This window comes from Quercus robur, chromosome 11 (assembly GCF_932294415.1).
Source record: "Quercus robur chromosome 11, dhQueRobu3.1, whole genome shotgun sequence".
Lineage (NCBI taxonomy): Eukaryota > Viridiplantae > Streptophyta > Magnoliopsida > Fagales > Fagaceae > Quercus > Quercus robur.
The window spans coordinates 6168697-6181223 of NC_065544.1; the positions used below are offsets into that span (position 1 = coordinate 6168697).

General features: G+C 35.8%; 1 protein-coding gene across 2 annotated transcripts; it reads left to right on the forward strand.

Annotated features, from left to right (window-relative positions):
• The first annotated feature begins 694 nt into the window (after positions 1–694).
• On the forward strand, positions 695–10250 carry LOC126705839 (protein NRT1/ PTR FAMILY 5.4-like). Of its 2 annotated transcripts, none has more exons than XM_050405055.1 (4): positions 695–1235; positions 1366–1595; positions 3140–3681; positions 8784–10250. In XM_050405055.1, exons 1-4 carry the CDS (start codon positions 1151–1153, stop codon positions 9853–9855), a joined length of 1929 nt encoding a protein of 642 aa, XP_050261012.1. In that variant the 5' UTR covers positions 695–1150; the 3' UTR covers positions 9856–10250. The 2 variants fall into 2 exon arrangements, with proteins under 2 accessions (XP_050261012.1, XP_050261013.1); XM_050405056.1 differs by having other exon boundaries at positions 8787–10250.
• The last annotated feature ends 2277 nt before the right edge of the window (positions 10251–12527 follow it).

A 12527-nucleotide genomic window follows, 5' to 3' on the forward strand; every position in this document is an offset into this window, starting at 1 on the left:
ACTTTCATGACATCCTTTCTCATCCAAGGTAAGATTGTATTGTTTATCAGGCTCTTTAGAATTATTAGTGGCAAATGCCAAATGGAAATGTCTCAAGCTCACACAGATATAGCAGTTGTTGCTAAGCAAGTCTGATATATAATCAGAGGTAAGATAGAAATTTGGAAGTTACCTCAAAGAAAGGAGTAATCATAAAAAGTTTCTCTTAAGAATTATTTTTACTTTTTGTCTTCTTCTTATCAAAAGAGTTAATCTTGTATTGGAGGTTATACCAGTTTGGTTAACAGAACGATATATTTCAATACCGGTTAATGCCGTTTCGAATTTACCGCTATTTAAATAAAAATTATTTGTATATATTTTTAAAATAAATAAATATCAGTTGTATATTTATAATTTTAATTATTTGGTAAAAGTTAATTTGTTAAGCAATTAAAAGTATAAGGCCGAAGAGGAGCAAAAAGTATAAGGCCAATAAACTATTTATAAGTTTATTATAAAAAAAATGAACAAAGATAAAAGTATAAGACCGGAAAGAGAAATTAAGAAAGAAGGAGCAGTAGGTGAGGAATGAGATATTACGTGAGAGGGAGTCGGCAGATAAAACCCAATAACTCCAAAAATTTTCCATCTTTGAAGTACTTGAAGTACTTTTTGTCAGCTATTTACTCCATACGCGTTAACTTACTGACTAGCACAACTACCTATTTCACACCATTTAAACTTCCCGCAACTCATATTTTCAGATTTTTCTCTCCAACATATATGAGAGTATTTCCCTTCCCTTCCATTAGCCAAAATATGTTTTCAGATTTGATCACTCTCCCTCTTTCTTAGATTAGGCATTCAACTCCGTTTCACTGCTTCAATGCCGGTGCCGTTGTTCACTGCCAGCCAGATTTGCTATCACCAGTGTGAGGCCAAGGTGAAGAGATCCCAAATCGGTATCTAATTTCCGGCCGAAATCAACCTTTTTTTCCCGGTCCGGTATCTAATTTCCGGCCGAAACCCGGTATATATCCCTGTACGGGCAAAACCGGTCCGGTAGACCGGTATTTAAACCGGTACGAAACACCACCGGTACGAAATATACCGGCCGCTACAGTACGGAATTGTCTTCCTGAACCGTCCGTACTGACTCCCACGGAAAATGATAATGAGCGGTAGATGCCGTCGAGTCAAGGAATGGTTTCGCGATTATATTTTCTTCAACCCAAAAGCCTTCTTCATTTTAGGTAATGATTCCTGAAACTAAAGTTGGTTGGCTATTAGTTTTAATTTTCGCGGACAAATTAACAATGCTTTGTTGGATTTCAACATAACTGATATTTATATCTTTCTCCTTTTTTACTTTTTGAACTTCAGGTTTAGTTTTAAGCCATAGCTTCGCTGAATATGCAGTGGTGTCCACCTTGATAGATTATCTCACAGATAATTGGATGAAGGAACATCTACCAGAAGCTGTGGCAATTATAAATCTCCAAGATGGCGTAAAAATTGTATTATCACTTTTTCTCGCTTATGCAGCAGATTCCTGTATGGGACCTATGGGTCGTTTCAAAGTGGTTCTTTGTACCACTTTAGCCTATATTTTGGTAAGTCCATACATGATTGAGCTCACAGTCAGAGGTATATTAAACCTAGCTTCCATGAAGTTTGAAAAAAAATCGAGGAGTAACCTCTTATTTTCAAAAACCACTCCATCCCATAACTTGTATGATCCGTATTACAGTTCTTGAGGTGTCATTATAAATCCTGACAAAAATATTCTTTTTTCTAAATTAAATATTCACATCTAATATTATTTTAGATCGAAAATTGTTAGTTTGGCAAGATAACAATGAAAATTAATTAAACAAATTAAATCAAGATTCAAAGTTTTATTTATGAAAATATGTTTTAAATTATTGATATATTTTCAAATTAGTCTAGAGAAAGATGGGTATAATTTACAATATTTTTCATGAATTTCGGATAAATTGAAAGTAGTATGAATTTTTCAAAAGTAAGTTGTATAAAATGAACAAAAAAAAAACAAAAAAAAAAGTTCCATGTAATGACTTTTAGTAAATAAATAAACCTATTGTTAAAAATATAAAATAATTCTACAAATATATATATGTATATATATATTCTTTTAATAATTCTTTGAAACAATATATTCGTTCACACAATATATTCTTTTACGGAATTATATTAACTATAGTAATTCATATTTTCTTTCCTTTTTAATGACATGTGATATAACTTTTTTTATTTTATTTATTGTCCAATATAATACCACCCAATAAGTATTATGCAACTATAAAAATAACCTTCTATAAAATATTTTTATATAAAACTTATAATGTATTCGCGTATTATGCCGGACATGCATCTGTTGGTTATAAACAAGAGAAAAACACCAAACATTTTATGTGGTTCAGTGATAAATCATGCCAAAGGACAATGAGAATAATCTACTATATATCAAATAGAAATTACAAAGTATCTATGTAATCGATGAAAACCCTCAATTAATAAGATCTTTTAAGCCTCTCAAACTCTTTAACTTTAAGCCCTCAAACTGAAACAATAGCTAGCACCTCTCTTTGTGTTTATATAAAACATTTTTACGGTTCACACAAATATTTATAATCAAATAGCACAAGATAAAAAGACCTTATTATTCACACAAATTCCTACTAAGTAAAAGAAAAAAAATTGTCACACAAAATCCTAAACAGAAATCATTTTGTATCACATTTTTTTTTTCATAATTCACTGATAAATCAGGATTATGATAAAAATTGTGTTCACAAATTTTTTAGATTTTCTTAGCATGCACTGTGCAAATCACACTCAAAAGATTTTTAACTCATGGGCAAGACCCATGTGGTGAAACTAAGAAAAATAATGTTACAAACACAAACATTTTTACAAACACTTTATTATTCTCTAAATAATTATTGGTAGGAAAAAGTATGATGTTTGTAATAAGTCCATATTAAAATTAGTAATAATTTATGGCATAATAGTATGTAAAAATGTTTATAACGGTAGTATTACTCGCTCAATGGAGCCACCTTTCAAAATACAATATTAGTGATGACGTTTCACAAATATCCACACATCAGATTGTCTTTTATGTATATTGCAGGGATTGATGCTCTTATGGTGCTCAGCTAATAATTACCTTAGTCCAATTCGAGAGATTGACGTGTTCTATGCTGCAGCAGTGATTCTAGTAGTGGGTATGGCTGGTCAAGAACCACCTCTAAGAGCCTTTCTTGCTGATCAATTAAGTTATGAGATAGAAAATCCAACAGAAGAAAAGCTGGAAGAAATAGATGATCGTACAGATATTTTGTGGCGAGTTGCCAGGTTTTCTGGAGCCACTATTGCTCTCGTTTCCCTTCCAAATTCTACATGGGAAATGGCCTTCGGAGTTTCTGCCCTGGTGATGGGAGCAAATCTTTTGCTATTCTTGTTTGGCAAAGGTCTCTCCTGTTACAAACCCCACAAACCAGACGGGAGCTCCTTTGGAATTATTCTTCGAGTTTTAAAGGCAGCCATACACAATCGGAATCGCAACTACCCTCAGACAGAAAAAGGGTATTATTGGAAAACCCTTACACAACCAGGACTGATCGATAAGAGCAATGGTCAAACACATTTGAAGCCTAAAGTTCCATTTCTAAGGTAAAGTATCTCTCACACACACTTTATCTTTCGGAGGAATTATACCCTGTTTCAGGTGTATTTATCCCTATCTTTCGTAAAAAAGATTTATATATATATGTTGCATATACTGTAGGGAATTTAACCAAAATCCCAACCTGTGAGAAACAAAATAAATAGAGAAAACACACGTCAAAGAAAATAATCACACGCACAAGACAATATTTACGTGGTTCGGCAATTTGCCTACGTCCACGGAGTTGCAGGGATTTCACTATTATCAGGGAGAATACAATAGTGCACAAGAACACTCTCAAGAAACCCAAATCCCAATTACACCCTAGTACTCTCTCACAGAAAAAATAATAATAGAAGCTGACTGCCTCTCTTTTCTCTATTTTCTCTCATGTGGCTTGCTCACTAGGTTAATTAGGATTTATCTATATGCTCACGGCAGCCCTTAAAAAAACTATAATACATATATATATTAAGGTCAAAGCCGGCTGGAGTGATCTTTCCTATTACAAATAGGATTTGGTCAATAGTGACCGACGTGGGCTTGTGGCAATTCAAGCCACACGGCCCACTTCAACAAATCTCCACCTTGGCTTGAATTGATCAAGCTACACGAGCAAACTCCTCCATCAGCTCCACCTTAGCCCTTAAGGGCTCACAAGCTGCAAACATCAGCCACAATCCTCCATAACACAATCCCTCATCCCTGCAACTCATCCTCCTGTCCTCAAGCTAGAAGACCAATTGAAGCTGCGCACAGCTTTAACTTCTCAATAGTGACACCCTTAGTCAACATGTCTGCCGGGTTCTTAGATCCACAAATCTTCTCAAGCATTACCAGCTTATCTTCAACAAGGTAACGGATAAAGTGGTATTTTGTCTGTATGTGCTTCGACTTTGAATGAAAAGCCGAATTCTTGGCAAGAAAGATTGCACTCTGACTGTCACTGTGTAGAATGCCCATCTCCTGCTTCTTACCCAATTCATCTAAGAAACCATGTAACCAAATCATCTCCTTTCCAGCTTCAGTTGCTGCAACATACTCAGCTTCTGTACTAGACAAAGTAACAATCTTCTGTAGATTTGAAGCCCATGATATAGCTGTACCACCCAGAGTAAAAACAAACCCAGTAGTACTCTTTCTACTATCAATATCACCAGCAAAATCAGCATCTACATAACCCTGCAGTTTCAAACTTGCACCTGTGAAGCAAAGACATGTATCTGATGAACCCTTCAGATATCTCAGAATCCACTTGACTACCTCCCAATGCTGCTTTCCAGGCCTACTCATGAATCTGCTCACAACTCCCACTGCATGTGCAATGTCTGGCCTTGTACACACCATAGCATACATCAAGCTGCCAATAGCTGAGGCATAGGGCACCTTGCTCATGTGGTCCCTTTCTTCTTCTGTCTTCGGTGATTGTTCTTTGCTTAGTTTGAAATGACTACCCAAGGGTGTGCTCACTGGTTTAGCTTCATTCATGTTGAACCTGCTGAGAACTTTCTTCACATACTCTGACTGTGAAAGTTTCAATGTAGCATTAGCCTTGTCTCTAATGATTCTCATACCAAGGATTTGCTTTGCAGCTCCCAAATCCTTCATTGCAAACTGTTTGGACAATTGCTTCTTCAGATTATTAATCTCCTCAATGCTAGACCCTGCAATAAGCATATCATCCACATATAACAGTAATATGATGTAAGAATTGTCAAAAGATTTAACATAGCAACAGTGATCAGCTTCACATCTCTTGAACCCAATTCTATGCATAAAACTGTCAAATTTCTTGTACCACTGTCTAGGAGTTTGTTTTAGGCCATACAAGCTCTTTCTCAGTTTGCAAACTAAATTCTCTTGTCCTTGAGCAATGAACCCTTCTGGCTGAATCATGTAAAGGTCTTCCTCCAAGTCACCATGAAGGAATGCTGTCTTCACATCTAACTGCTCAAGATGTAAGTTTTCTGCAGCCACCATTCCCAGTACTAGTCTGATTGTTGACATCTTCACAACTGGAGAAAATATCTCTGTGTAGTCAATGCCTTCCTTCTGCTGGAACCCTTTAACAACTAATCTGGCCTTGTAACGTTTGGTACCATCATGCTCATTCTTTATTCTGTATACCCACTTGTTGTGCAAAGCCTTCTTTCCTATTGGCAATTCAGTCAGTTCCCATGTTTGATTCCCCAACAAGGAATCCATCTCATCCTTCATGGCTAACTCCCACTTGCTTGAATTCTCATCTTGCAAGGCTTCATTATAACACTCTGGCTCACCACCATCAGTCAACAGGAGATAATTTAGAGTGGGTGAATAACGCTGTGGGGGTCTAATGTTTCTGGAAGATCTACGGACTTCAGCTACAGGTGTACTCAGATCTACTTGTGAATTTACATTCTCCTTGTCTTCTTCACCCCTTTTCTGGACAGTACCTTCAGTCAATTCATCTAAGTTAACAAACTCAGATTTCTTTTGATCTATCCCTGTAATATCTGACACTACAGTTGACCTGTCCTTGTACATAACCTGTTCATTAAATATCACATTTCTACTTCTGATGATTTTCCTGTTTTGTTCATCCCAAAACCTATAGCCAAATTTCTCATCACCATAGCCAATGAAAAAACATATTTTAGACTTTGCATCAAGTTTACTACGAGCATCAGAATCAATATGAACATAAGAAACACAACCAAAAACTTTTAAGTGTGAAAACTTTACCTCTTTACCGCTCCAAACCTCCTCAGGAAGTCTGAACTCCATGGGAACTGAAGGTCCTCGGTTTATCAGGTAAGCTGCAGTGCTAACAGCATCAGCCCAAAAAGTTTTTGGTAGTCCAGCATGCAACCTCATACTCCTAGCACGCTCATTGAGAGTTCTATTCATGCGCTCAGCCACACCATTCTGCTGTGGTGTCCCAGGAATGGTCTTCTCCATCCTAATTCCCTGTGCAGCACAATACTCACTGAACCCTCCATCTATGTACTCTCCTCCATTATCTGACCTCAAACATTTTACTTTTAAACCTGTTTCTGTCTCAACCATGGCCTTCCACTTCTTAAAGGTTTCAAATACATCTGATTTATTTTTCAGAAAATAAACCCATACCTTTCTACTTGAGTCATCAATGAAAGTGATGTAGTACCTTGAACCTCCAAGGGATGCAACTGGAGAAGGCCCCCACAAATCAGTGTGTACTAACTCCAATTTTCCAGCCTTCAGTGTCCTGCCAGTTTTCAAGAAGCTCACCTTTTTCTGCTTTCCTAAGATGCAACTTTCACACATGTCAAAATCAATGGACTTCAATTCTGGTAGTTTTCCTTTTGACAGCAGCATCTTCATCCCTTTCTCACTCATATGACCAAGTCTGCGGTGCCATAGGCTTGTATCAATACTTGCATCAGCAACTGCAATTGTGTCTCTTGGACTTGAGGTCATGTACAGAGTACCAGTCTTCTTTCCACGAGCCAATACCCTAGCTCCCTTTGTAACCTTCCAAGTACCACCAATAAATAGTATTGCATGTCCTTCATCATCAAGTTGTCCAACAGAAATCAGATTCCTCCTCAGGTCAGGAATATGTCGAATCTTCTCCAATAACCAAACAGACCCATTGGGCAATAATATTCGAACATCTCCCATACCCACAACATCCAAGGCTGAACCATCAGCCAAATACACCTTACCAAAATCACCTGCAACATAATTCTGTATGATTTCTCGGTGTGGAGTGGTATGAAACGAAGCTCCTGAATCCAAAACCCAATCATCAAGTGGACTGTCTACTGCAAGAAGTAATGCATCCTGTACCTCTTCTGTTACAGCATTAGCAGAATCATCTTCATTCTTCTTCTTAGGACTTTTGCATTGATTCCTAAAGTGACCTGTTTTCCCACAATTCCAGCATTGTACTTGTTGGCCTGATCTAGATTTACTTCTGTTCCGATTAGAATTTCTGGATTTTGATCTGCCCCGATTTGAATTTCTGTTATTACCTCTGCCTCTTGTCTCAAGGTTTAGGGCAGAACCAGATCCTGAGGATTCACCTGCATCTCTTCTGCGAATCTCCTCAGCTAGAATTAAATCTCGTATATCATTGTACATGAGTTTTTCCTTTCCTGTAGAATTGCTTACTGCCATCCTCATTGCCTCCCAACTGTTTGGCAAAGAAGCCAAGACGATCAGAGCACGAATCTCATCATCAAAATCAATTTCTACAGACGACAATTGATTTGTGATAGTATTAAATTCATTCAGATGTTGTGCTACTGATGCATTCTCTGCCATCTTCAGATTGAACAGTTTCTTCATCAAGTGCACCTTATTGTTTGCTGACGGCTTTTCATACATACCAGACAAAGCTTTCATCAGATCTGCTGTGGTCTTCTCCTTTACAACATTGTGTGCAACAGACCTAGACAGAGTTAACCTGATAACTCCTAGTACCTGTCTGTCAAGAAGAGCCCATTCCTCAGCCTTCATAGCCTCAGGTTTTGTTCCCAAAAGAGGCAGATGTAATTTCCTCCCATAGAGATAATCTTCAATCTGCATCCTCCAATACGCGAAGTCTGTGCCATCAAACTTTTCTATTCCAGACGCCTTTCCTGCTTCCTCTGTCATTGCTCCCACTCAAACCTAACCCTAGGCTCTGATACCAGTTGTAGGGAATTTAACCAAAATCCCAACCTGTGAGAAACAAAATAAATAGAGAAAACACACGTCAAAGAAAATAATCACACGCACAAGACAATATTTACGTGGTTCGGCAATTTGCCTACGTCCACGGAGTTGCAGGGATTTCACTATTATCAGGGAGAATACAATAGTGCACAAGAACACTCTCAAGAAACCCAAATCCCAATTACACCCTAGTACTCTCTCACAGAAAAAATAATAATAGAAGCTGACATATACGTGCAATGACATCAACCATATTTGTTCACATAGTCGTAGTAATGAGCATGATTAGTGAACTTAAACAACCTAATAATGAATATTAAAAAAAAATGAATATATATTATTATTTTATAATACTTCAATTATAAACATTATGTAATAAAATTTGTGACATCTATAACATCACTCTTTTCTATATTGAATACAGAAGGTTAGACAAAGCTGCAGTAATTGATGAAGGAACACCCCCAGTCAGTCCAAAAGAACAAAAAGAACAAGAACTTCCTGGGCATCTTTGCACAGCTGAACAAGTGAGGGAAGTAAAGCGCCTTTTTACTTTGATACCTATTTGGACAAGCTTTCTCGGCTGTAGTTTGGTTGCAGCTACCGGAAACACTTTCTTTTATGAACAAACAAGCAACATGGATGTTCGCATTGCCAGTAATATCGAGGTTCCTTTAAAAGTTTTATTTGCCCTTAGGTCCATTATATGCTACATAATATCATACATGTTTTGGTCCAAGAAAGCAAGACAACAACAAGTTACACGGATCAGAATTGGTGTCGGGATGATTTGTTCTGCATTATGTTGCTTTGTAGCTTGGCAGGTAGAGGTCCGCCGACTATATTTAACTGAGGAAGAGAAAATTGATCCTATCTCTATGAGTGTCCTCTGGTTAATTCCACAATTTATTTTGTTAGGTCTAATGGAAGGACTTGCCACTTATGGGCTTCAGGAATTCTTCTATAAGCATGTCGCTATATCAATGAGGAGTTACGGTCCATCGTTCAGTGATTGTGTATTAGGCTTAGGAAATTTCATCAGCATGCCTTTCGTTTTACTGTGTAGAAGCTGGTTCAAGGATTCCATAAACACAAGTCATCTCGACAAGTATTATCTGACTTTGGCAATACTGAGTTCTGTGTTCTTTGCCTTTTATGTGAATGCCTCATCCTCAATAGAGTCTGTCCACATGGGAAGTCCATCAAATGATGAGGAATCAAACGAAAGCTTGGAAGATCAAAGGGGAAATGCAACAGAGGGAGTGGAATTAACCGGGATCAAGGATGGCAATGATTACACAACTAGGAGCTTCTCGTCCTCCCTACGGAGGAGAAAAAATGTGGCTACAGCATCCACTGCCGTTAGATTTTTTGTGCTCCTAAAAGATAAATTGGCTTTGGAATCACCCGCAAATGCAGACTCCCCTGAAATTACGGAGGAACCCCTTTTGCAATCCCATGCATCGACTGGAGCTGAAGAGGTAGTCTCTGAATGATGAGCCAGGAAGCCTCTCTTACTCTGAACGGCGAAGAAAAGTGGCTACAGTAGCCACTGCTACTGAATGATCTGTGCAGAAGCCTCCCTTTGATTAAGGTAGTCCCTGTTGATAAGCCAGGGAGCCAACAAGACTAAATTTGGATGGATTGAGGTCAATCTAAACCCTTAACTGTTAAATGATGTTAGGACTCACTACGCATTGTTGTCGCATCTGAAAATAATATTAGTATCAGTGCTAATTTATGTAGTATTGGTGATAGTATCTATTCGTGGTTTAAAAAACTCTTCCCCACCCGCGGGGGTCAATAGAACCCTGTATTTTTAACAATCCTATACTCTTGAATTTTTGTTGGCACCATGCAAATTGGATTTACAAGTATTAGCATGTTTCAATTAATCGTTACATTAGAAGTGTAGCCAAGATCTAATTTAAATATAGGTGTTGCGCGCAAAATCGAAAAAAGTTTTTCGCCCAAATAGATTTGAAAGAATCCCTCTAGCTCTCAATAAAATTGAAAATTAGATTCTATGTTCACCATTTATCATCTTTCTCAAGGTATGTTTTATTATTATTATAATAACAAATTTTCTTAAATTTTATACTTGAACTACTCTATGATATTTAATTTTCTATATAAAATTAATCTCGGATTGGTTAGTATCAATTCATTGAATTATTTGTTGAATCCATCTTTGCTTGAGTAGGTTAAGATTATTGAGTAATTTTATTATTAAGTAAAGTTGCAATAGTGTTTTTGGGACACTTTTTGCCAAATATTCAGTTTTTGTAATAAAAAAATAAAAAAAATTGTAGAGTCTATATTTTTAGGTTGGCAACCATTAACAAATGTAACATTTTTATAACTTAGTGTGTCTAGTTGATTAGCGTTGAATTAATCATTGGAACAAAACAAATCAAGTTAAAAAAAGGTGAAAACTCAAAAATGCAAAAAATATAGTGCTAGAACACTGCATTTCGACTGCAGGCCTGACAAGCCGAAAGTCATTTATCTTCATTGGTTGAACTGTACTTCTCGATCGATTGAGATTCGTACATATTAGAATTTCAACTTTCTCTCACAACCGTTTGATTTAGGGTTTTAATGGATCTTAAGTACATATAAATACAAACCCTAGAACACGTTTTTGAAGAAACAAGAGATTAGTATTCTGTACATAGATTTAGAGTTTTTCCAAACCCTTTTGAAGCTATAATTGGAGACTACTTGCAAACATCAATCCAATTATAAAGAAAAGTTGTTTCGACTAGTTAACTACAATTTTTTATCAAATCTTTGGGCAAAAATCTCAGAGTCACGAACAATAGATTTCGTGTGTAACAATCCATAATAGAAAAATCCGTGGATTCATAGTTACGTGCAGTCACGTTAATAAATACTACACGAGGTAGCAATAGATTTATGGTTAAGTATATTGTACAAACTTCAATTCTATTAATGGATATATTATCTTAAAAATTATTTAGGTTAAATTCTCTCTAAATTTTTTTTCAACAAAAAAATCCCAAAACCAAAGATAATACCTAATATAGCTTTTGTCTTTTGAAAAGACGCACCACCACTCATTATCTTATCAATAATAGTGGTTGTCAGAACCAATATATATTTTGCCTTAAAATAGAAAATAGAAATAAGTAGTTTTGGGATTCTTTTCACCTTCTTTTTTTTTTTTTTTTTTTGGAGAAAGAACTGTTGGGACTTAGGATTCTTAGAAAAGCCAGTAAGTAAAATTTTGGTTTGGCAAGCTGATTTATTCTGATAAGTAGAAGATAAAACAAAAATTACACTGAAAAGATTTTTTTTTTTTTAAATACAAATAAAAATTTTACTCTAATATAATCTAAGTGAATATATATGTGTTTAAAGCTTTCTTCTAAAAACTTGAACCCTGGCCCTTGTCCTCTCACACTCCACACCCCACAAGCACTTAAATATGTAGAGTGACCATCGCGCCAAAGGTACATGGTGGTATAACTCCTAATATCTTCGAGATAACTTCCAAAATTTTGTCCTATCTCTAATTATCAGATTTATTTATAACTTGATAATCTATATATATATATATTAATAGGTAAAACTCAAAGAAAGTTCAATTAGAATTTCAAATTAGAGTCCAATTTTGCAACATGTTTCCTAAATTATTTATTTTTAGAGAGAATTTTATTTCCTAGTTTTAGAATAAAATATGGGACCACATCATAAATATTCATCTAAGTGAGTTATTGAGTACAAAATTCAAAGAGTCTAGAATAAATGAAGTCTAAAAAAAAAAAAATCCACAATAACAAAAATTAAGAAGTAATAAAAATAAATAAATAAATATGGACAATTTACATTTTATACCTAATATATATTCTTACAAAACTTTTTAAAGAGCTAACAAAAATGTAAGAATGGCTATCAATAATATTTAAATTATATATATAGAAATTATACATATATGCATCCCTCCCTTAAAAGTTGTCATGGCTTTTGAGTAGAGTTGTGGTGTGTCTTTGTATTAGAACCCATTTCCCTCTCCCTTATGTGTGTGTGTGTTTGTTTTTCAAAAAAAAAAAAAAGAATGGGTAATTGCCCCACATTACTTAAGAGGGTGTGTTATGTGTAGTATAATTTGTTTCACCCTCCCTTAAAAGTTATCATGACTTTT